General features: G+C 43.2%; 5 protein-coding genes across 5 annotated transcripts in view; 4 read left to right on the top strand and 1 right to left on the bottom strand.

The window, feature by feature from the left end:
• Positions 1–281: 281 nt before the first annotated feature.
• On the bottom strand, positions 282–9,827 carry LOC138305979 (tripartite motif-containing protein 2-like). Its single transcript, XM_069246285.1, has 3 exons — positions 9,707–9,827; positions 2,827–4,830; positions 282–2,015 (listed from the first exon to the last, which is right to left on the bottom strand). Exons 2-3 carry the CDS (start codon positions 4,796–4,798, stop codon positions 1,426–1,428), a joined length of 2,562 nt encoding a protein of 853 aa, XP_069102386.1. The 5' UTR covers positions 4,799–4,830; positions 9,707–9,827; the 3' UTR covers positions 282–1,425.
• Positions 6,112–6,916, top strand: LOC138305852 (eukaryotic translation initiation factor 3 subunit A-like). Its single transcript, XM_069246115.1, has 2 exons — positions 6,112–6,164; positions 6,523–6,916. Exons 1-2 carry the CDS (start codon positions 6,112–6,114, stop codon positions 6,914–6,916), a joined length of 447 nt encoding a protein of 148 aa, XP_069102216.1.
• LOC138305853 (uncharacterized) lies at positions 6,913–7,461 on the top strand. The gene has a single exon (XM_069246116.1). It carries the CDS (start codon positions 6,913–6,915, stop codon positions 7,459–7,461), a length of 549 nt encoding a protein of 182 aa, XP_069102217.1.
• LOC138305854 (octapeptide-repeat protein T2-like) lies at positions 7,608–8,628 on the top strand. Its single transcript, XM_069246117.1, has 2 exons — positions 7,608–7,706; positions 7,927–8,628. Exons 1-2 carry the CDS (start codon positions 7,608–7,610, stop codon positions 8,626–8,628), a joined length of 801 nt encoding a protein of 266 aa, XP_069102218.1.
• A 14,548-nt stretch (positions 9,828–24,375) lies between the features above and the next one.
• LOC138305855 (tight junction protein ZO-1-like) overlaps positions 24,376–26,646 on the top strand; it is a 104,592-nt gene continuing 102,321 nt past the window's right edge. Inside the window, exon 1 of the mRNA XM_069246118.1 lies at positions 24,376–24,523. The gene's annotated coding sequence lies outside the window, so the exon portion shown is untranslated. The remainder of the gene's footprint in view (positions 24,524–26,646) is intronic.

A 26,646-nucleotide genomic window follows, 5' to 3' on the forward strand; every position in this document is an offset into this window, starting at 1 on the left:
GGAGATGTATCATAACTCCTTGCTTGTGTCAAATAGCTATCTTTGATTCACAATAGTTCAAAATCAAGCACACCGCCATATGTTTTTTTCTTTTGTTTTCAACCTTCGTATGTATTCCAAAAATAGCTACATAGCTCTATAAACCGGACACCTGTATAAACCGAACAAATCGACTGGTCCCGTTCACATCCGGTTTAGACAAGTTATACTGTATGTATTATAAAAATAAATAAATGTATGTCATATAATTAGACGGTGATATAGAAGTGAATAGACGAATATGAGATCTTTGTAGACTACGTCATATATTTTATTGGGTTTTTGTTGTTAGCATCACATAACGAAAAGTTGATTTGTAGTTTTGATCATAGATTTATCAAGATGCGATGCATGAAAACCATACCAGTACACATTTACATAATACATATAATATGTAACGTACACAGTACTATACATATATATCATTTTTATACAAAATATTAACAAGGTACGCGTGAACGCAATCATACTTGTACACGTGAACGCAATCATAACTGTACACGTGAACGCAATCATAACTGTACACGTGAACGCAATCATACCTGTACACGTGAACGCAATCATAACTGTACACGTGAACGCAATCATAACTGTACACGTGAACGCAATCATACCTGTACACGTGAACGCAATCATAACTGTACACGTGAACGCAATCATAACTGTACACGTGAACGCAATCATACCTGTACACGTGAACGCAATCATAACTGTACACGTGAACGCAATCATAACTGTACACGTGAACGCAATCATAACTGTACACGTGAACGCAATCATAACTGTACACGTGAACGCAATCATAACTGTACACGTGAACGCAATCATACCTGTACACGTGAACGCAATCATAACTGTACACGTGAACGCAATCATAACTGTACACGTGAACGCAATCATACCTATACACGTGAACGCAATCATAACTGTACACGTGAACGCAATCATAACTGTACACGTGAACGCAATCATAACTGTACACGTGAACGCAATCATACCTGTATCGTGAATGCAATTATAACTGTACACGTGAACGCAATCACATCTGTACACGTGAACGCAATCATAATTGTACACATGAACGCAATCATAACTGTACACATGAACGCAATCATAACTGTATACGTGCACGCAATCATAACTGTACACATGAACGCAATCTTAACTGTAAATGTGAACGCAAACATACCTGTACACATGAACGCACACAGGTTCACGTGAACGCTTACAGCAGGTACACGAGAACCCACACAGATACACATGAGCGCGCACCAGAATCCTTGCTAAAGTACCATCCTTTATTTATATGTTTACTGTATAAACTAATGTGATTATAGTCGTGTATACGCTTTAAGATACATGCCATTCATTATATAATTCAAGCGTTTAGTTAAGGTTGATAAGTGTCCTAATGAGAGTGCCACTGCGTGAGCCGATCCACAATGCCCCAGAGGAATCGAAGGCCAAAACCACGGGACGTTTGATGTTAATATTGGCGGGAATATCGACCTTCACGGGGGATTTACATGTCTTCCAAACATAGATGGCGTTACTGTTCTGGTCCGAAACGTAAATGTTGGACTCGGAGTCAATACAACTCATGGCCGGACGGAAGGCGATGTTGGAACTCTCTGGTTTATAAGACTTCTTCTTCTTTTCATTTTCCTCGTTGATACCAACCAGTTTCCCCGCATCGAAATCCGAAACGATGATTTCGCCACCTGGTGTTACTGAAACGTACCAAGGGCAAATAAACATGCTTTTGCCTAAGATGTTCTGTTTTATTTTTCTCGGTTTTTTCCCTCGCCTACGATACAAGATGACAATGCTGCTGTCTTCTGCATCACATACATAGATGACGTCACCATTTGATGACGTTGTGATCCCGTGAGGTTTCCGAAGCTGGGCGACTAGAGTTCGAATGTACGTACCGTCAAGCCGATATTCTTTGACATCACCGTCTCCCGATTTTTTACCTGCAGAGAGAAAACAATAATATAATTCAACAACACTGCTAAAATGCTTCATAAACCTGTGATAGGATGTTATATCTAAATCAAGCAGTAGGGGGTCCTATATTCACATGTATGTAGACTGGTTCCCGCTTAAATTACCTCCCTTACGGAGGGCAGCCTGACGAAACGAGAGAATTAGTCTGAGATAGACTAGATCACCTGCCTTAGTACCAATTCTCTCCGCTAGGCTGCGCTCATAAATACAAAATTGTATATTCAGAGCGAAGCCTAGCGGAGAGTAGAAAAACAACGACAGGGAATCCAAACTACAGTCTGGGAACGCTAGGAATCATGGGTAGGGCCTCAAGGCTATTCCTCATACTACAGAGTTAGCTCCCTGTGGGCAGGTGTCCATTTTGACGTCATCAATTTGTGAGGGCAATTCACATCGTTTCTCCGAAAAGTATGGCGTTACGCTCGCAAACACATTAAGTCATAATCAATACCTACCCACAAGGACAGATAACACTGTAATATGCAAATTACATTTACAATTGATAAGCCGGGATTATACTGAACTTTGACCCATGTTTACGACCTATATGTCTTGGAAGTGGTTAATCCTGACTGTATTGACTTTTGACCCGTGATTATTGACCTTCGACCTTTGCCATTTGGCTACAGACGTCTTACCCATAGTCTCTGACATTTGAAATGTGACTGTTGTTCTTTGATCCATAACTACCCATGATCTCTGAACTGTAAACTGTGACTTTTAACATTGACTCGATATTAGTCGTTTGACTTTGACTTTTGACATGTGACTACTGACCTGTGTCGGTGAGGTACACGGCGTCCTTGAGCTCATCTTCAGTAACACTAACCGCGGCGTCCCAGGGGTTGGACAACCTGTCGGATATTGCATTCTTCAGACTGCCTGTCTTGTCAAACACTAGACACTGTTTACTGCTGTTGCTGACTACAATGACGTCATCATTCTTGGTTATGGCCAGACCGGAGATTTTAACCTTTGCATTAAAGGAAACGTCGCCGTCGCTCAGACCAGGAGAAGAGAGTACTGTCTTAATGCCTGTATCGTCAAGTAGATCGGAATCGCTCATTGCTCGCTTGATGCGCTGTCTTCGACTTTCCGGGAATACTTCTAAATACTGCGATCCCGATACACTCAGAGACCAACGGTTTGTGTGCGGATCTGGGGGCGGAGGGAGAGGCCGGCGTAGTGGTGGAGACAGAAAGGGACCGTTTACACCAGGTTTCTGTGGTGCTGCTGGAGATGATGAATTATGAGCATTTACGCCAGTTTTCTGCGGTGTTGTTGGAAAAGATGAATTATGACCATTTACGCCAGGTTTTTGTGGTGTTGTTGGAGAAGATGGATTATGAGCATTTACGCCAGGTTTCTGTGGTGTTGTCGGTGAAGATGGATTATCACAAGTTTCTGTTTTCCATAAATACTCCTTTGGATTCGTATAGTCATGATCACTTTCCTCCAGCTGTTTTACAAACGTCTCGTCTGATGACGTCACTTCCTGTTTCGGATCACGCGGTGGAGTAGCTGGGATCTTGTCATCCACTGAATTGGTTGCTATTGGAACTTTCACTCTGGTGGGTGTTTTGTCAACCCTCGGCGGGATAGGAGGAGGGCTTCGTTTTCTAGCCGGTACAAACGACTCAATACTTCCCAGGTCTTCTGAATGCAATATACTTTCAAAGATGTCGGATCGTTTAAACGTTCTGTTACACCTACAAGATTCCGGGAGAGCCGGAATAGTCTGCTCGTTATGTTCTTCCACCCTTTTCTGTATCGTCTGCTTGGCAACTGAGAGTTGTGTGACATCTCCAAATGTCTCCAGGGATTTGACGTAGTCAAGAAACGTAAACAAACTGGTCAGACGGAATTCTGTGGCGTCTTCAATAGATTTCAGTTCCTTTTGTCTCAGTATGGCGTCTGTCTCGATGCTATGGAGCATCCTTCTTTCCTTCTCGCGCACCATGTCTACCAGCAAGTCCGCCATTGTTCTGACCTCGTCCTTCATGGCGTCTGTCGAAATTTGAATGGAAGTCGATAACGATTTGATATCGGTGATTGTCTCCGTTAGTCGGTTTACGTCGGGGCGGGCACTCTTCTGAATCACCCGAATGATATTTCGGGTTTCCTCTGCGGCGTGTATTATGTTTTGTGTCCGGTGATTTGAATGACTTGTGCTCTTGCATTCGGAACACATCGGTATGTTACAAGACAAACACAGATGTTCAAGAACTTGATCGTTGTGTTCGTCACATGTTCGACTAGTTTTCTTTCCGGCAATTACCGATATTATCGGAACATCTCTTACTTCATCTAACCGTATTATGTTATGAGAGTCCATACGGAAAGTTTCATGAATGTTCCTACACGGTTCACACATTTGAACGTCGCATTCAACACACATGTAACCAGCGTCATTATTGGATAATTTACATACCATACAATGCTTCCTCGTGATTGTACTTTTTCTCTCTATCATCATTACAACGTCTTGCATGAACGTGCTTGTCGGTAGATTTGAAACATCCCCTTTTGGCGGGAAAAACAAGGAGCGACAAAGAGGGCAGGGCGAGCTTTCCTCAGGGGTCTGTGTGAAATAACTCTGGAGACACGCGCAACAGAACGTATGGTGGCAACTGAGGATTTTAGGCTGTTTAAATCGTTCTTTGCAGATAGGGCATGTAGTTAACTCTTCTAATTTGTCTTGCAGTTCCTTGTACGGATCTGCTGCCGAAACGTCCCCTCCAGCTGCCATGACAGTTCCGCAGATAATTTAATGACGGAAGTCTGAAATTAAAGGATCAATAAGTTAGTTATAAATATGGTTACTAGTACTATTTTACCACGTCAGACTTTTGGGTTTTGGTTTTAAAAACTTATGCAGATTTCCAACAAAAAATAATTCAGTTTGAAAAAGAAACTTTCGGTTGCCACTCAAAGAAATAGAAAGAAAGGAAAAAGGAAAATGATGAGTTGGAGAAAAATAAAGAAAAAATATAGTAAGAAAAAGAGGAGAGAAAAAACAGGAGAAAGGATGAAATTTGGAAGGGGAGAAAGACGAAGGGAGAGGAAGTGAAGGATGAGAAAGGAGGAGAGAGAGGGAGTGAAAGAGAATGAAGATAAGAGGGAGTGAAGAGGGAGAGAGAGGAAGAGTGAGGAAGTGAAGGGGACAGAGAGGAAGCGGAGGGAGTGAAGGGGAACAGAGAGGAAGAGAAAGAGGGAGTGAATGAGGAGGAAGAGGAAGAGACGGGAAGTGAATTGGACAGAGTGAAGAGAAAGTGAGTAAAGCAAGAGAGAGAAAGGGGGCAATGAATAAGAGAGAAGAAGAGAGAGGGAGTGAAACAGGAGAGAGAAAAAGAGAGAGGGAGTGAAAAAGGAGGAAGTGGAAGAATGGGAGTGAAGGAGAAGAAAGAAGAAGAGAGATGGGGTAAAGCAGGAGAGAGAAGAAGAGTGAAAATGAATAAGAGAGAGGAAGAGAGATTGAGTGAAGCAGGAGAGAGAAGGAGTGATTGAGAAGAGAAAAGGAATGAAGCAGGAGGAGGAAAGAAAGAGTTGGGGAGGTGAGCGTAGAAAGGAGCAGCTGGGGAGGAGGGCGAGGAAAGAAGGAGCTGGGGAGGAGGGCGAGGAAAGGAGGAGCTGGGGAGGAGGGCGAGGAATGGAGGAGCTGGAGAGGAGGGGAAGGAAAGGAGGAGCTGGAGAGGAGAGTGAGGAAACAAAGAGCTTGAGAAGAGAGTGAGGAAAACAGGAGCTGGGAAGGAGGGCGAGGAAAGGAGGAGCTGGCAAGGAGGGCGAGGAAAGAAAGAGCTGCAGAGGAGGGCGAGGAAAGGTGGAGCTGGAGAGCAGAGCAAGGAAGGAAGAGCTGGGAAGCGGGGCGAAGAAAGAAGGAGCTGGAGAGGAGAGTGAGGAAACTAGGAGCTGGGGAGGAGAGCGAGGAAAGGAGGAGCTGGAGAGCAGAGCAAGGAAGGAAGAGCTGGGGAGCGGGGCGAAGAAAGAAGGAGCTGGAAAGGAGAGTGAGGAAACTAGGAGCTGGGGAGGAGGGCGAGGAAAGGAGGAGCTGGGGAGGAGAGCATGAAAGGAAGAGCTAGGGAGCGGGACGAGGAAAGAAGGAGCTGGAGAGGAGAGTGAGGAAACGAGGAGCAGGAGAAGAGAGTGAGGAAAACAGGAGCTTGGAGGAGGGCGAGGAAAGGAGGAGCTGGCAAGGAGGGCGGAGAAAGAAAGAGCTCAGGAGGAGGGCGGGGAAAGGAGGAACTGGAAAGGTGGACGAGGAAAGAAATACTTGGAGAGGAGGGGAAGGAAAAGAGGAGCTGGAGATGAGGGGAAGGAAAGGAGGAGCTGGAGAGGAGGGAAGGAAAGGAGGAGCTGGGGAAGACAGCAAGGAAAGGAGGAGCTGAAGAGGGGGGCGAGAAAAGGAGGATCTGGAGAGGTGAGGAAGGAAAGGAGGAGCTGGAGATGAGAAAAGGAATGGAGGAGCTGGTGAAGACAGCGAGGAAACGAGGAGTTGGGGGGAGACAGCGAGGAAAGGAGAAGCTGGGGAGGAGGGCGAGGAAAGGAAAAGCTGAAGAGGAGGGCGAGAAAAGGAGGATCTGGAGAGGTGGGGAAGGAAAGGAGGAGCTGGAGAGAAGGGGCTGGAGAGGAGGATAAGGAAAGGTGGAGCTCGGGAGGAGGGGAAGGAATGGAGGAGCTGGAGAGGAGGGCGAGAAAAGGAGGATCTGGAGAGGTGGGGAAGGAAAGGAGGAGCTGGAGAGGAGGGGCTGGAGAGGAGGAAAAGGAAAGGTGGAGCTGGGGAGAAGGGCGAGAAAAGTGGGAGCTGGGGAAGAAAGCGAGGAAAGGAGGAGCTTGGGAAGAAAGCGAGGAAAGGAGGAGCTGGGGATGACAGCGAGGAAAGGAGGAGCTGGGGAGGAGGGCGAGGAAAGGAGGATATGGGGAGGAGGGCGAGGAAAGGAGGAACTGAAGAGGAGGGCGAGGAAAGGAGGATCTGGGGAGGAGGGCGAGAAAAGGAGGATCTGGAGAGGTGGGGAAGGAAAGAAGGAGCTGGAAAGGTGGGACTGGAGAGGAGGAAAAGTAAAGGTGGAGCTCGGGAGGAGGGGAAGGAAAGGAGGAGCTGGAGAGGGGGCGAGAAAAGGGGGAGCTGAAGAGCGGGGCGAGAAAAGGAGGATCTGGAGAGGAGGGGAAGGAAAGGAGGAGCTGGGGAGTAGGGCGAGAAAAGGGGGAGCTGAAGAGGGGGGCGAGAAAAGGAGGATCTGGAGAGGTGGGGAAGGAAAGGAGGAGCTGGAAAGGAGGGGCTGGAGAGGAGGAAAAGGAAAGGTGGAGCTCGGGAGGAGGGGAAGGAAAGGAGGAGCTGGAGAGGAGGGGAAGGAAAGGAGGAGCTGGAGAGGAGGGGAAGGAAAGGAGGAGCTGGGGAAAAAAGCGAGGAAATGAGGAGCTGGGGAGGAGGGCGAGAAAAGGGGGAGCTGGGGAGGAGGGCTTCGAAAGGAGGAGCTGGAGAGGAAAGAAAGGAAAGGAGGAGCTATGGATGAGGGGAAGGAAAGGAGCAGCTATGGATGAGGGGAAGGAAAGGAGCAGCTATGGATGAGGGGAAGGATAGGAGGGCTGGGGAGGAGAGGGCGAGGAATAGAGGAGCTGGGGAAGAAAGCGAGGAAAGGAGAAGCTGGGAGAGAGGGGAAGTAAAGAGTGAGGAGCTGGAGAGGAGGGGAAGGAAAGGAGGAGCTGGAGAGGAGGGGAAGGAAAGGAGGAGCTGGAGAGGAGGGGAAGGAAAGGAGGAGCTGGAGAGGAGGGGAAGGAAAGGAGGAGCTGGAGAGGAGGGGAAGGAAAGGAGGAGCTGGGGAGGAGGGGAAGGAAAGAAGAGCTGAGAGAGGAGGGGAAGGAAAGAGAAGCTGAGAGGAGGGGAAGGAAAGGAGGAGCTGGAGAGGAGGGGAAGGAAAGGAGGAGCTGGCTGGGAAAGGAGGAGCTGGGAGGAGGGAAGGAAAGGAGGAGCTGGAGAGGAGAGGAAGGGAGGAAGAGCTAGAGAGGAGGGGAAGGAAAGGAGGAGCTGGAGAGGAGGGGAAGGAAAGGAGGAGCTGGAGAGGAGGGGAAGGAAAGGAGGAGCTGGAGAGGAGGGGAAGGAAAGGAGGAGCTGGAGAGGAGGGGAAGGAAAGGAGGAGCTGGAGAGGAGGGGAAGGAAAGGAGGAGCTGGAGAGGAGGGGAAGGAAAGGAGGAGCTGGAGAGGAGGGGAAGGAAAGGAGGAGCTGGAGAGGAGGGGAAGGAAAGGAGGAGCTGGGGAGGAGGGCGAGGAAACGAGGAGCTGGAGAGGAGGGGAAGGAAACGAGGAGCTGGAGAGGAGGGGAAGGAAACGAGGAGCTGGAGAGGAGGGGAAGGAAACGAGGAGCTGGAGAGGAGGGGAAGGAAAGGTGGAGCTGGGTAGGAGGGGGAGGAAAGGAGGAACTGGGGAAGAAAGCGAGGAAAGGAGGAGCTGGAGAGGAGGGGAAGGAAAGGAGGAACTGGGGAGGAGGGGAAGGAAAGGAGGAGCTGGGGAGGAGGGCGAGAAAAGGAGGAGCTGGGGAAGAGAGCGAGGAAAGGAGGAGCTGGAGAAGAGAGCGAGGAAAATAGGAGCTGGAGAGGAGGGCCATTGGGTGGGGTTATATGCGTGAGTTCGGGTCGTTCGCTGGCACGCAGGAGTTGTACGTATGCGCGTTCGTGGATATGCGTTTGAGAAGGTCGAATTTAGAACATAAAACATTTACACCGTCAAGCAAAGTTTCACAATCTAATGACTTTAAAAACGATTTCTACTTTCGGTTTTAATAGAATTTTCGGTAATCTGTTTTATCATAAGTTCGTTGTAAAATATACAAACAATAGGGTCATTCTTGTCCTTCCATTTGCTGGCATTAGGTTTTTTATAGCCAGTTCTGATATCTTTCTTGAAATTAGACACAAAATTTCCGAGAAACAGTTTGGGGGCGATGAAAAACCCAGAACGACCGGCTTTTATTTCTCAGGTAGAAACTATTTCAACACGCATTTATAAATAGATCTAATTCTGCATATAATCTTAGTACTTTTCTTCGTGCAAAGCGATATGACCAGTTATGAATTTTAAATAACATCCGGCCGAGTCCGAAGTACGTAATGTTGGTCAGAGTTCTAAATATAGATTTAACGGGAATCCACAAGAAAAGCTAATATATATCTATTGTTTTATGTTAGTATCAAATGTACTCTGAAATAATTAATAAACGAGATTTAATAATTTATGGTTGAAATACAATGTAAATACAATGTAAATACAATGTGATAGATGAAGATATAATTGATGGTAATTTACGTTTTTCATTCGTATGTTTAATACAGTACTAAATACAATAAAATCTGGTTAATTGGTTGATTGACTAATTAATTAATTAATGAACTAATGCATTATGTGAAACATTTAAATTCGAACAATCATGAGAAACTTTTAGTTTCTCATGATTATTCGTCAGTTATTGTTTTTATTGTGAAAAAGAAACTTAAAAGCAGTCCATTGTTATTGTGTCACAACTCCAGTAAAAGTATAATTTTCAACATCAAACACATAAGTATATAGTTTTGAAATATTTAAATTCTTTTTTATAATGTTGATAAATGCCAATATTTTGACATATTTGAAACAATTATTTGCTATAAAAATCGTCTCTGGACTTACCTGTATCGCTTGTGTGTTGCACAGGATATCTGGGTCAAATGATATCATACATATATGTATGTGTATGTACTACATATGTACACACGGAAACCTTCACAGTGTGGGATATGTGCTGTACTACATGTACACACGGAAAAACTTCACAGTGTCAGGATATTACTGTACTACATGTACACACCGAACTCACATGTGGATATGTACTGTACTACATGTTATACACGACGAACTTCACAGGTGGATATCTGTACTCTGTACACACGGAAACCTTCACAGTGTGGGATATATGTACTGTACTAACATGTACACACGGAAACCTTCACAGTGTGGGATATGTACTGTACTACATGTACACACGGAAACCTTCACAGTGTGGGATATATACTGTACTACATGTACACACGGAAACCTTCACAGTGTGGGATATGTCTGTACTACATGTACACACGGAAACCTTCACAGTGTGGGATATATACTGTACTACATGTACACACGGAAACCTTCACAGTGTGGGATATGTACTGTACTACATGTACACACGGAAACCTTCACAGTGTGGGATATATACTGTACTACATGTACACACGGAAACCTTCACAGTGTGGGATATGTGCTGTACTACATGTACACACGGAAACCTTCACAGTGTGGGATATGTACTGTACTACATGTACACACGGAAACCTTCACAGTGTGGGATATGTACTGTACTACATGTACACACGGAAACCTTCACAGTGTGGGATATGTACTGTACTACATGTACACACGGAAACCTTCACAGTGTGGGATATGTACTGTACTACATGTACACACGGAAACCTTCACAGTGTGGGATATATGTACTGTACTACATGTACACACGGAAACCTTCACAGTGTGGGATATGTACTGTACTACATGTACACACGGAAACCTTCACAGTGTGGGATATACTGTACTACATGTACACACGGAAACCTTCACAGTGTGGGATATTACTGTACTACATGTACACACGGAAACCTTCACAGTGTGGGATATGTACTGTACTACATGTACACACGGAAACCTTCACAGTGTGGGATATGTACTGTACTACATGTACACACGGAAACCTTCACAGTGTGGGATATGTACTGTACTACATGTACACACGGAAACCTTCACAGTGTGGGATATGTACTGTACTACATGTACACACGGAAACCTTCACAGTGTGGGATATGTACTGTACTACATGTACACACGGAAACCTTCACAGTGTGGGAATATGTGATATTCTGTACTACATGTACACACGGAAACCTTCACAGTGTGGGATATGTACTGTACTACATGTACACACGGAAACCTTCACAGTGTGGGATATGTACTGTACTACATGTACACACGGAAACCTTCACAGTGTGGGATATATACTGTACTACATGTACACACGGAAACCTTCACAGTGTGGGATATGTACTGTACTACATGTACACACGGAAACCTTCACAGTGTGGGATATGTACTGTACTACATGTACACACGGAAACCTTCACAGTGTGGGATATTACTGTACTACATGTACACACGGAAACCTTCACAGTGTGGGATATGTATATACTGTACTACATGTACACACGGAAACCTTCACAGTGTGGGATATGTACTGTACTACATGTACACACGGAAACCTTCACAGTGTGGGATATATACTGTACTACATGTACACACGGAAACCTTCACAGTGTGGGATATGTACTGTACTACATGTACACACGGAAACCTTCACAGTGTGGGATATGTACTGTACTACATGTACACACGGAAACCTTCACAGTGTGGGATATGTACTGTACTACATGTACACACGGAAACCTTCACAGTGTGGGATATGTACTGTACTACATGTACACACGGAAACCTTCACAGTGTGGGATATGTACTGTACTACATGTACACACGGAAACCTTCACAGTGTGGGATATGTACTGTACTACATGTACACACGGAAACCTTCACAGTGTGGGATATGTACTGTACTACATGTACACACGGAAACCTTCACAGTGTGGGATATGTACTGTACTACATGTACACACGGAAACCTTCACAGTGTGGGATATGTACTGTACTACATGTACACACGGAAACCTTCACAGTGTGGGATATGTGCTGTACTACATGTACACACGGAAACCTTCACAGTGTGGGATATGTACTGTACTACATGTACACACGGAAACCTTCACAGTGTGGGATATGTACTGTACTACATGTACACACGGAAACCTTCACAGTGTGGGATATGTACTGTACTACATGTACACACGGAAACCTTCACAGTGTGGGATATGTACTGTACTACATGTACACACGGAAACCTTCACAGTGTGGGATATGTACTGTACTACATGTACACACGGAAACCTTCACAGTGTGGGATATGTACTGTACTACATGTACACACGGAAACCTTCACAGTGTGGGATATGTACTGTACTACATGTACACACGGAAACCTTCACAGTGTGGGATATGTACTGTACTACATGTACACACGGAAACCTTCACAGTGTGGGAATATGTACTGTACTACATGTACACACGGAAACCTTCACAGTGTGGGATATATACTGTACTACATGTACACACGGAAACCTTCACAGTGTGGGATATGTACTGTACTACATGTACACACGGAAACCTTCACAGTGTGGGATATGTGCTGTACTGCATGTACACACGGAAACCTTCACAGTGTGGGATATGTACTGTACTACATGTACACACGGAAACCTTCACAGTGTGGGATATGTACTGTACTACATGTACACACGGAAACCTTCACAGTGTGGGATATGTACTGTACTACATGTACACACGGAAACCTTCACAGTGTGGGATATGTACTGTACTACATGTACACACGGAAACCTTCACAGTGTGGGATATGTACTGTACTACATGTACACACGGAAACCTTCACAGTGTGGGATATGTACTGTACAACATGTACACACGGAAACCTTCACAGTGTGGGATATGTACTGTACTACATGTACACACGGAAACCTTCACAGTGTGGGATATGTACTGTACTACATGTACACACGGAAACCTTCACAGTGTGGGATATGTACTGTACTACATGTACACACGGAAACCTTCACAGTGTGGGATATGTACTGTACTACATGTACACACGGAAACCTTCACAGTGTGGGATATGTACTGTACTACATGTACACACGGAAACCTTCACAGTGTGGGATATGTACTGTACTACATGTACACACGGAAACCTTTACAGTGTGGGATATGTACTGTACTACATGTACACACGGAAACCTTCACAGTGTGGGATATGTACTGTACTACATGTACACACGGAAACCTTCACAGTGTGGGATATGTACTGTACTACATGTACACACGGAAACCTTCACAGTGTGGGATATGTACTGTACTACATGTACACACGGAAACCTTCACAGTGTGGGATATATACTGTACTACATGTACACACGGAAACCTTCACAGTGTGGGATATGTACTGTACTACATGTACACACGGAAACCTTTACAGTGTGGGATATGTACTGTACTACATGTACACACGGAAACCTTCACAGTGTGGGATATGTACTGTACTACATGTACACACGGAAACCTTCACAGTATGGGATATGGGATATGTACTGTACTACATGTACACACGGAAACCTTCACAGTGTGGGATATGTACTGTACTACATGTACACACGGAAACCTTCACAGTGTGGGATATGTACTGTACTACATGTACACACGGAAACCTTCACAGTGTGGGATATGTACTGTACTACATGTACACACGGAAACCTTCACAGTGTGGGATATGTACTGTACTACATGTACACACGGAAACCTTCACAGTGTGGGATATGTACTGTACTACATGTACACACGGAAACCTTCACAGTGTGGGTATGTACTGTACTACATGTACACACGGAAACCTTCACAGTGTGGGATATGTACTGTACTACATGTACACACGGAAACCTTCACAGTGTGGGATATGTACTGTACTACATGTACACACGGAAACCTTCACAGTGTGGGATATGTACTGTACTACATGTACACACGGAAACCTTCACAGTGTGGGATATGTACTGTACTACATGTACACACGGAAACCTTTACAGTGTGGGATATGTACTGTACTACATGTACACACGGAAACCTTCACAGTGTGGGATATGTACTGTACTACATGTACACACGGAAACCTTCACAGTGTGGGATATGTACTGTACTACATGTACACACGGAAACCTTCACAGTGTGGGATATGTACTGTACTACATGTACACACGGAAACCTTCACAGTGTGGGATATGTACTGTACTACATGTACACACGGAAACCTTCACAGTGTGGGATATGTACTGTACTACATGTACACACGGAAACCTTCACAGTGTGGGATATGTACTGTACTACATGTACACACGGAAACCTTCACAGTGTGGGATATGTACTGTACTACATGTACACACGGAAACCTTCACAGTGTGGGATATGTACTGTACTACATGTACACACGGAAACCTTCACAGTGTGGGATATGTACTGTACTACATGTACACACGGAAACCTTCACAGTGTGGGATATGTACTGTACTACATGTACACACGGAAACCTTTACAGTGTGGGATATGTACTGTACTACATGTACACACGGAAACCTTCACAGTGTGGGATATGTACTGTACTACATGTACACACGGAAACCTTCACAGTGTGGGATATGTACTGTACTACATGTACACACGGAAACCTTCACAGTGTGGGATATGTACTGTACTACATGTACACACGGAAACCTTCACAGTGTGGGATATGTACTGTACTACATGTACACACGGAAACCTTCACAGTGTGGGATATATGTACTGTACTACATGTACACACGGAAACCTTCACAGTGTGGGATATTACTGTACTACATGTACACACGGAAACCTTCACAGTGTGGGATATGTACTGTACTACATGTACACACGGAAACCTTCACAGTGTGGGATATACTGTACTACATGTACACACGGAAACCTTTACAGTGTGGGATATATACTGTACTACATGTACACACGGAAACCTTTCACAGTGTGGGATATGTGCTGTACTGCATGTACACACGGAAACCTTCACAGTGTAGAATATGTACTGTACTAAATGTGTACACGAAAACCTTCACACATTTAGCTAAAAATCATAATTTTAGCATTGATATCACTTGAAAATCATGTATTAAGATCCACAAACTTTCCATGACAAAAAATAAAAGTGGCTTTAATAAGACAATAAACAAATATAAGGAAATTGATATCGATTGCCGGCCTAGAATGAGGTTGGTCCCCTGGGTTATCTATATTTGTTAACAATAAAGATTAATTTTGCTGTTTTGGCATCTGTAACGCACAAATGTAAGATGACTCACGTTATGAAATATAACATTTTATTTATTTTATAATGTGATGAGTGTAAATATGAACGTTAATCTACTAACGTTTGCGACTCTACAAAATGTGTCGTTATCACAATTGTCCAAAACGGCATCCTCGATATTGCATGGGTTACTACATGTATATATCACTGTCGCTATATCCACTCCTTGAATATTTCATAGCAAAACTAGACGCAGTTCATGAGAAAAAAACCTGACCAATCACAATCTTACATAGATTTCCTTGGAAGATTACAGAGAGAGCGATGTTCAACTTAAAATATACGAACTGTTATTCGATTGTTTTGATCTACATCAAACAATCAACTATACCTGCTCATCTGCTGTCGCACACAAAGCTTCCCATTTTGCTATGATCTATTTCAGGGGTGGATATAACGACAGTGATATTTACCCCTGGAGTATCGAGGATGATCTGTTGTCACACAAAGCTTTCCATTTTGCTATAATATATATAATATCTCCCCCGTTTCCCGCCTTCTCCCTCCCTCCCCATTTCCTGTCTTCTCCCTCCCCCGTTTCCCGCCTTCTCCCTCCCCCGTTTCCTGTCTTCTCCCTCCCCCGTTTCCCGCCTTCTCTCTCCCCTGTCTCCTGCCCTTTTCCCTCCCCTCTTCTGCCTCTTGCCCTTTTCCCTCCCCTCTTCTGTCTCTTGCCCTGTCCCCTCCTTTTTGCCATCTCCTGCCCTGTTCCTCATTTTCCCTATCTCCTGCCCGGCCCCCTCACCTTCCCTATATCCAGCTTTCCCCTGCCATGCCCCCTCACCTTCCCTATCTCCTGCCCTGCCCCCTCCCCTTCCCTATATCCTGCCATGCCCCCTCAACTTCCCTATCTCCTGCCATGCCCCCTCACCTTCCCTATCTCCTGCCCGGCCCCCTAACCTTCCCTATCTCCTGCCCTGCCCCCTCCCCTTCCCTACATCCTGCCATGCCCCCTCAACTTCCCTATCTCCTACCCTTCCCCCTCACCTCTCCTATATCCTGGACTGCCCCCTCACCTTCCCTATCTCCTGCTGGGCCCCCTCAACTTCCCTATATCCTGCCCTGCCCCCTTACCTTCCCTATATCCTGCCCTGCCCCTCCCCTTCCCTAAATCTTGCCATGCCCTTTTCCTGCCCCCTTCTCTGGCTCCTGCCTTGCCCTCTCCCCTCCTGTCCCATACCCTGCCCACTCCTCCTCTGTCCCATGCCCTGTCCCCTGCCCTCCTCTGTCCCCTGCCCTGCCCTCCCCTTTCCGGTGTCCTGCCCTGCCGTCTCCCCTTCCCTGGCACCTGCCCAATATATTAACAGACGCCCCTGGACGATCTTATTGTAAAAATGAAGGCAACCTAAGACACGGGTAATTTGGTCCTTTGATTGGTCAGTTTGATTCTGCTGAACTGCCTCCACTAAGTCCAGGGGTTAATATAACGTAGCCCCTGGGGTACCGTGGACGTTTTCTCACATACAATGTAGGCCTACCATATTATCTTCTGATCTTTTCATGGTTTTTATTAGTTATTCTATCATAATCTTTCTGTTTACACAAAAAATATCTTGTTCTGGTTTTCATATCTAACAGAAGATCTTTAGCTTTCGAATAATTGAATATGTATCTATCTTAAAGTCGTGGTTTCTCATTATTATTATTATCATTATTGAATTTTGATTAAGAATAATAGCATCCTCCCCCGTTACTTTCCGCTTTTTTTACGAAAATAAATCCGTAAAATTAATCAACCGTAACTCGAAAAGCTTTCAAGATGGCGGGCAAAGGTGGCGTTACTCGCCTGTTTGCCCGACACAAAACGTCGATACTGAGAGATCTGGATGTAAACAAAGTTGTACCTCGACTCGTAAGAAAGGGGATCATTAGTAAGACTGAGGAAAAGGATATTCTAGAGAAACATGATTCAAGGAAGCGTTCTGAAACTTTTCTTGACGTTTTATCGCGTAAAGGTGTTCCAGCATTTCACGAATTTTGTGGCATTTTAGAAGAACTCGCTCCTCACCTGTTGACGGGATTCCTTCTAGACACGCCAGGTTTGTAGTGTGATACCGTCCTGATTTTATACCTGCATAATTGTCGGTAGAATTTGAAAAAACTATACAGTTTATCATGGGGATTATAAATTGTAAACAATGTGTTGGCCATTGGACAGGTGAAATAGGCATGGGGTATTATCGAGATCTGTCTGTATTTAATCACAAAACTCGCCATGTATTGTGTCATAAATCTATGATTCGACCATCTGACGTGTATCGCCCAACAATGACCAGTATTTAAGGCTTACTTTCACTTTATAAATATTTGAAAACTACAAAAAGTTCTGACTTCGATGTTATAAGGGAGATAATCCGTAGCAGGTGAAAAATACTTTGTTCATCTAGGTGGGAATCGTCTAGGACGTAGAAAAAAACCTGATAAAATTAGCCAAAATAATTAACAAGCATGCATAACACGAATACTATTAATGATTATTATTAAATTTAATTGATATTTTTCAAAGGCCCACTACCTTTCCGGAGCAAAATTTAAAGGTTTCTTAAAAACATTAATAACAAAAGAAAATGTATATCGATGGCTTAAGATGAGGTTACAACACCAAACATATGCAAGATTTCCTGTCTAATGTACGATAACAGTGGAGATTCATTTCGCTGTTTTGCCGTCTGGCGCAGTGATAGTCAACTACCGCGCGGCATTTAGGACGACGGCGGGAAACATAAAACGACCCACGTTATGAAAATTAACATTTTATTTATTCTAATTAAACAGTTCTGAAGGTGATGATAAGTGTGCTAGTAAACATATAGTTAATAACTTCTGCGACTCTACAAAATTATTGATCTCGTTTTACATTCCTATTTTAAAAATTAAAAGCCGTTTCGGAAAGGTAGTGGCCCTTTAAACTAGTAGTGCACTAGTCTAATTTCAACTACATGTATACTACTAATGCACTATGTATACATTTGAATTATAGCTCCAGGTAAACTAGTAGTGCACTTTGTTTAAACTACAGGTAAACTTAGTGCACTACATTTAAACTACAGATAAACTTGTATGGTATAGAATTTTGCTATTTCTTTCAAAAAACAATCCTGTACAAGGTTATAATTAAGATAAATAAAATTACAATCCAACAGAACCACAAAAAAATATGAATGTGTGGGAGTTGAATTTAATTTCTAAAAAAGTACCGAAAAAATACAAAAATTTGAACTTAAATTGTTACACATGAATTGATGTTACCTTCATACCCCAAAACTATTAGTGTTGAAATCAATAAAACTATGTCACTCGTGGTTTTTAAGAAAGATATATGTTGATGTTGAAAACCACGTTCCCAGCTGGTCCACCTGTGTTCATGACAGTTACTATACACTGCCGGTGTTCAGGCCGTGTTAGGGGTACTGGTTATGAACGAAAATGGAAGGATAAGTTGACAATATTTGTTTGAAATTGAAACTATGACAACTGTCGATGATTTCTTAAAATGTGATTCACAAATGAGAAATATTTTAATATAGTTTAATTTGAAGGTGAAGATTATCACAAAAATTGGACGTAGTAACAGCAAGGACAATTTTACCAATGAGCTATGTGCTATGTTTACGGGGTCCCATGTCTATGAACAAAAAAAATATTGCACACCGTTTTTATATTTGTCAATTTTTAATGTTTTTGCTAGACATTTAATTTTATTAATTTGGCAATATGAGGTTTAAACACATTTTCATGTCGGTGGACGATGTTATTATATACTTTACATGAAATAGTTTCGTTCATAAACTGGACACTTACACACAACCTGGTTGTTGGGGATGACACAAGTGTCCCAAGTTATGTACGAAAGTTTTACGCATATACATGACATGATATTATTTTACCATGACATAAGCACAATTAATTATGAGGTTCTTTTATGTATTTAGAATCCATAAATACAACCAGTTTGTTCATATACAAATGTAGTTTAATCCTGCTGTCCATATTTGTAGAATATTAATGACATAAGAGATGTATACTGCCCTCCGGTTAATGATGTGGAATTCATGTCAGTCGATTGTGATCAAAACAAAGTTTAAAAAACATGATGTCGTGATTTGATAAGATTTACTTAACCTGAAGATATTTATAATATCAAAATAATTGATGAATTTTTAAGACATATTAAAGTTTTGACAAAAATTGGTTTACATTTTGTAGCTCTTTGATCAACTCCAGCCAGCTGGCATGTGTGCGATCTAAGCTGCAGTGATCTGACACTTTCTTCAAATTATATTCTTAAACAATTTATTGGAGAGACTTTAAGTATTTTTCGAAACTGTATTTTTTTTAATCAGACTGTTTTAATCCTTGACATAAATGCATGGATAGTAGCCTACCGAATGAAAACAATGCACAGAAATTGTTTCATTATTCTCTTGTTCAGTTATTATTAAATTATACTATATAATTGATCCTTCCATTATATAACATGTAGTTTTAATTGATAATTAGAAAGACAACAAATAAAGTGAAAATGTTGCATTGTATATGCTTAACACTTCACAAATCTTGGAGTTGTCTCCCTTCCTCTGTTAACACCCTTTTCTGCCAAATGCTTTAATTCTAAAGCACAATGTGAAGAATAATAATGATTAGTGATTGACATGTGAAAATGAAAATCTGTGTACATGTGTGTGTACAGGTGTATACATGAGTGTACATGTGTGTACATACAGGTGTGTGTGTACAGGTGTGTACACCACTGAAGGACATTGCTCAAAAATTTACTAAGTATATATAATTAGAAGGAATTCCAGAACCTATCCCGCATGTATACCTGACAATAGCATGAATCCTGTAGAAGTTCAAACTGAAATGTATTGTTCACCAAATAGCTAGAGAATATGTTACAAAATAATTAGAGTAAAATGTACTTACAGGTATATATTAGGACATAACACCCGTGTTTCTGGTAGTAGTATCAACTCTATATACCGTATTCGATCCAATAAGCGCCCATGTCCTATAAGCGCCCCTCCCCCTTTTTGAGGCCTCAATTTCAATATCCCATGCATAAATAAGGACCAAAATTACATAAAACGGTATAGATTTGCAATAATTTCGACTTGTTAGCACCTTTTCATTTTTATCAATTTCTAAAATGCCCTGGGGGCTTATTGGGCCCATACGGTATATAATATTCTTGTGTGGAGGGAATGTTAAAGACGTAGACCAGCTTAGTTGTCTATCAATGATATTATCAATGGATTCACTGACCACTACCAAAGCTTTCTTGCCGTGCATGTTATGAAATAATTATTAGTGAAACAGCATGAATTCTATATAAACTGAAGTGTCATTGTGTACATGTTGATAATTATGTGACCATGGCCATGATCAAGTGTGAATGAGAAAAATGTTAATAATATCAAAAATTATTATTATCATTATTGATATAAAAAAGAGTCACAAGACTCACATTTTACAGCACAACAAGCAACTGAAGATTTAATTTCACACTATTTTTGGGGAATTGAGCTCTCCCCAGGAATAGAGACCTGACTCCCCAGGAATAAACACCTGACTTCCCAGAAATAGAGACCTGACTCCCCAGAAATAGAGACCTGCCTCCCCAGGAATAGAGACCTGACTCCCCAGGAATAGAGACCTGACTCCCGCAGGAATAGAGACCTGACTCCCCAGGAATAGAGACCTGACTCCCCAGGAATAGAGACCTGACTCCCCAGGAATAGAGACCTGACTCCCCAGGAATAGAGACCTGACTCCCCAGGAATAGAGACCTGACTCCCCAGGAATAGAGTCTGACTCCCCAGGAATAGAGACCTGACTCCCCAGGAATAGAGACCTGACTCCCCAGGAATAGAGACCTGACTCCCCAGGAATAGAGACCTGACTCCCCAGGAATAGAGATCTGACACCCCAGGAATAGAGACCTGACTCCCCAGGAATAGAGACCTGACTCCCCAGGAATAGAAACCTGACTCCCCAGGAATAGAGACCTAGACTGACTCCCAGGAATAGGACCTGACTCCCCAGGAATAGGACCTGACTCCCCAGGAATAGAGACCTGACTCCCAGAATAGAGACCTCTCCCAGGAATAGAGCTGATCCCCAGAATAGAGACCTGACTCCCCAGGAATAGAGACCTGACTCCCCAGGAATAGAGACCTGACTGACTCCCTCTCCCAGGAATAGAGACCTGACTCCCCAGGAATAGAGACCTGACTCCCCAGGAATAGAGAGACCTGACTCCCAGGAATAGAGACCTGACATGACTCCCCAGGAATAGAGACCTGACTCCCCAGGAATAGAGACCTGACTCCCCAGGAATAGAGACCTGACTCCCCCAGAGAACCCCGAATAGAGACCTGACTCCCCAGGAATAGAGACCTGACTCCCCAGGAATAGAGATCTGACTCCCAGGAATAGAGACCCTGACTCCCCAGGAATAGAGACCTGACTCCCAGGAATAGAGACTCCCCCTGACTCCCCAGGAATAGAGACCTGACTCCCCAGGAATAGAGACCTGACTCCCCAGGAATAGAGACCTGACTCCCCAGGAATAGAGACCTGACTCCCCAGGAATAGAGGATCTGACTCCCCAGGAATAGAGACCTGACTCCCCAGGAATAGAGACCTGACTCCCCAGGAATAGAGACCTGACTCCCCAGGAATAGAGACCTGACTCCCCAGGAATAGAGACCTGACTCCCCAGGAATAGAGATCTGACTCCCCAGGAATAGAGATCTGACTCCCCAGGAATAGAGACCTGACTCCCCAGGAATAGAGACCTGACTCCCCAGGAATAGAGGTCTGACTCCCCAGGAATAGAGACCTGACTCCCCAGGAATAGAGACCTGACTCCCCAGGAATAGAGACCTGACTCCCCAGGAATAGAGACCTGACTCCCCAGGAATAGAGACCTGACTCCCCAGGAATAGAGGACCTGACTCCCCAGGAATAGAGATCTGACTCCCCAGGAATAGAAACCTGACTCTCCAGACTGATAGATAGAGACCTGACTCCCAGGAATAGAGACCTGACTCCCCAGGAATAGAGACCTGACTCCCCAGGAATAGAGGTCTGACTCCCCAGGAATAGAGACCACTCCTAGACTGATCCCCAGGAATAGAGACCTGACTCCCCAGGAATAGAGACCTGACTCCCCAGGAATAGAGACCTGACTCCCCAGGAATAGAGCTGACTCCCCGGAATAGAGACCTGACTCCCCAGGAATAGAGATCTGACTCCCCAGGAATAGAGACCTGACTCCCCAGGAATAGAGACCTGACTCCCCAGGAATAGAGACCTGACTCCCCAGGAATAGAGACCTGACTCCCCAGGAATAGAGATCTGACTCCCCAGGAATAGAGACCTGACTCCCCAGGAATAGAGACCTGACTCCCCAGGAATAGAGATCTGACTCCCCAGGAATAGAGATCTGACTCCCCAGGAATAGAGACCTGACTCCCCCAGGAATAGAGATCTGACTCCCCAGGAATAGAGACCTGACTCCCAGGAATAGAGACCTGACTCCCCAGGAATAGAGATCTGACTCCCCAGGAATAGAGACCTGACTCCCCAGGAATAGAGACCTGACTCCCCAGGAATAGAGACCTGACTCCCCAGGAATAGAGATCTGACTCCCAGGAATAGAGACCTGACTCCCCAGGAATAGAGACCTGACTCCCCAGGAATAGAGACCTGACTCCCCAGGAATAGAGACCTGACTCCCAGGAATAGAGACCTGACTCCCCAGGAATAGAGACCTGACTCCCCAGGAATAGAGACTGACTCCCCAGGAATAGAGACCTGACTCCCCAGGAATAGAGACCTGACTCCCCAGGAATAGAGACCTGACTCCCCAGGAATAGAGATCTGACTCCCCAGGAATAGAGACCTGACTCCCCAGGAATAGAGACCTGACTCCCCAGGAATAGAGACCTGACTCCCCAGGAATAGAGACCTGACTCCCCAGGAATAGAGACCTGACTCCCCAGGAATAGAGACCTGACTCTCCAGAATGACTGACTCCCCAGGAATAGAGACCTGACTCCCCAGGAATAGAGGTCTGACTCCCCAGGAATAGAGACCTGACTCCCCAGGAATAGAGACTGACTCCCCAGGAATAGAGATCTGACTCCCCAGGAATAGAGACCTGACTCCCCAGGAATAGAGACCTGACTCCCCAGGAATAGAGACCTGACTCCCCAGGAATAGAGACCTGACTCCCCAGGAATAGAGGTCTGACTCCCCAGGAATAGAGACCTGACTCCCCAGGAATAGAGGTCTGACTCCCAGGAATAGAGATCTGACTCCCCAGGAATAGAGATCTGACTCCCCAGGAATAGAGATCTGACTCCCCAGGAATAGAGACCTGACTCCCCAGGAATAGAGACCTGGATGACTCCCCAGGAATAGAGATATGACTCCCCAGGAATAGAGACCTGACTCCCCAGGAATAGAGATCTGACTCCCCAGGAATAGAGACCTGACTCCCCAGGAATAGAGATCTGACTCCCCAGGAATAGAGACCTGACTCCCCAGGAATAGAGACCTGACTCCCCAGGAATAGAGATCTGACTCCCCAGGAATAGAGACCTGACTCCTCAGGAATAGAGACCTGACTCCCCAGGAATAGAGACCTGACTCCCCAGGAATAGAGACCTGACTCCCCAGGAATAGAGACCTGACTCCCCAGGAATAGAGACCAGACTCCTCAGGAATAGATCTAGACTTGCCTGAATCCCCAGCTAGGCCTGCCTCATAGATTTTGTTTGGGAAATAGGAGCAGCATTTTGAAAATTTCACAAAATGTGAAGAAGTATATTTCTCGTTGTATAGAACTGAGTACCAAAATTCAAATTTTCTTTTCTATGACCCTTTGTTGGGAAAGTTTTGCTAATCCTTTAAATAAAGTCCTGAAGATAGATTTGTATTGTTAGAGGCCCACGAGGCTGGTGTAGAAATATTTAAATGTCTCGCGTCTATCAAATGAGTGTAAACACCCTGCTTAGCCCGAACAGGCTGAGATTTTTACCAGGTAAAAATCTTGTGACCTTTTGTATATGGGTCATCAAAGCGTGTCAAAGAAAGCGTAGTTTTGAAGTACGGACGCCAGGTATCTACCAGTACACATATAAACGGTTTCTCTCACGTATGGCTCGGCTGTGTAGAGTCACATAGTAAGCTGTGCCTACTCATGTGAGACACACAGAATTAGTTAGAATCCCGAACAGTTTTACTGATGGTCTGACTAAGGACATGGCAGATGTCAATATGTTGGAATAATCGGAAATTCAATCTCAAGTTGGACGTACAGACAGGATTATTGTAGCTATATAGATACTGTGAGTATTTGATTCTGAAATTTCTATAGAACTGGATATCTGATACCAAACATCAAACGCAGGTCTCTGCATAGATGCATATATAATGCATGTATTTTTAGTATATTTAGAAATCAAATACTGCGTATTGAAATTAAAGTCATGAATACAAAGCACATATTATTTAAATCTATAAAAATGTTATATTTTCATGAATGTTAATAACTTATGCTAGAAAAGTTTATAGATCAATCTGTAGAGTTCATTTGTTCAATAGCAACACATGTACATATACATACTCAGTATGTATGTTGTTTGCTAGTCACCACTCAACACAAAACTTTCACAAAATCAAAAATATTCTTGACACATGACTGGTATCTTACTTTTAATGCATTGAGTTATATATCACAGTGATAAGATTGATGCTTAAAAACATATAAAATATTTGATTTATGATATTGACAAAACTTTTCAGTTTTTGGTTGTGTACATGTTAAGTAATTGTGAGGATATTTACGTCTGGAAGTCTTGTCATGACTTTCATAAATGATGTATTACATGTATACAGGCATACAGTTATTTGATATTTGGTTATAAATAAATCATGAATAATAATGAGATTTTTTATTGAGAACTTTTACATATGTGACCATGAACGCTGAAGCTTGATATGTGCATTTGTGAGCTTGAACAGATGTGCACACACCCTTGAACACATGTGCACACGACCTTGAACGCATGTGCACATGACCTTGAACATGTGTACACAAGATGCTGCCGTCAGTATTTTCTTTAATTGACAAGAGATAGTGTACAATATATATTTATGTCCAGCTGGTGTAACGATAAGACCAGTTTATCTGATGTTCGTATGTTGTAGTTATCAAAATAAAATGATAATACATTCAAAACAAATAAATACTTTCAAAAGTATAGTTACTAAAATTATCAAAAATGTTAATACCAGATTTCTTCTAAATAAACCTGAAATAATGAAAAAATAGAAAGACATAAGGTTATTTACCATTTATATTATAGTATTCATCTATAACAAATCTAACTTGACTCATGGTTTCAGATTACATATCAATAACTATCTACAGCAGTATACATATATACGTAATTTTGTTTCAATAAAACAAATTATAGTCCTTCCTCTAAAGTTTTAACCTGAGTCACAGCTTTATGGGGCATAGGGGGGGGGGGGGGAGCGAGGAGATATTAGCTATATCTGCAACAGCCTTGCATATTAGTCCCCTAGCCTCCTCCTTTCCAACTTAATCTGGATCTGTCACTATCATATCTGTATGAATTTAAAAATCGACCTGAATCTGAAGTTTAAAAAAAAAATTATTTTCTCACAGTTGAAATATTCACATATATACTCTGACTTAGATTATATCTACAATGTGTTTTATCACTGTATGAGCCGGAAATGCTATGGTATAGTATTAAGGCTACAAGAATTGATCATGTCAATAAATATATACATTTAAATTTCGTATGACATCCCGGAGCTGTAAGCCATGGACGTCGTTCTGAGGTGTATGCGTCTGATTGTATAAGATAAATATAAACATCTCCATTACTACTAGTGTGTTACCTGTAACACCCATTACGCTCAGTCAACGAAAAGAATCGAGAAATGCAGACAGATTTATTTTTTGATAATTTGTGTAATGATTATAAATATGATATCCACATTTAAAGGCAGACAAAACATTAAGGATGCATGCATGCCCCAAAGTTAGTTTTATATTATTAAGGATGCATGCCCCAAAGTTAGTTTTATATTATTAAGGATGCATGCCCCAAAGCTTGCTTTTGTCAAATTAATTAATATGAAGGACACATGCCCCAAAGTTTTTTTTTGTCACAACAGGTAACAGAAAGGAGGCATATACACCATAGTTTTAATTACCTTTGATCTTAAACTTAGACTTTTTTGATCACAATCTAAGAGATTAAATCTCGTGATTTATTTGAAGAAAATGACTCATTGTAAATACTTTATGGTATATAGTGATGTAGTATATAATATGAACTTTTTTTTCTATAAAAACAATAAAGGTCTTGCAGTATGTTATAAAAGACTAAATATTCATTAGTGTGTTATTTAAGCATTAAAGTCACTATTTTTT

This window comes from Argopecten irradians, chromosome 13 (genome assembly GCF_041381155.1).
Source record: "Argopecten irradians isolate NY chromosome 13, Ai_NY, whole genome shotgun sequence".
In the NCBI taxonomy this organism is placed as follows: Eukaryota; Metazoa; Mollusca; class Bivalvia; order Pectinida; family Pectinidae; genus Argopecten; species Argopecten irradians.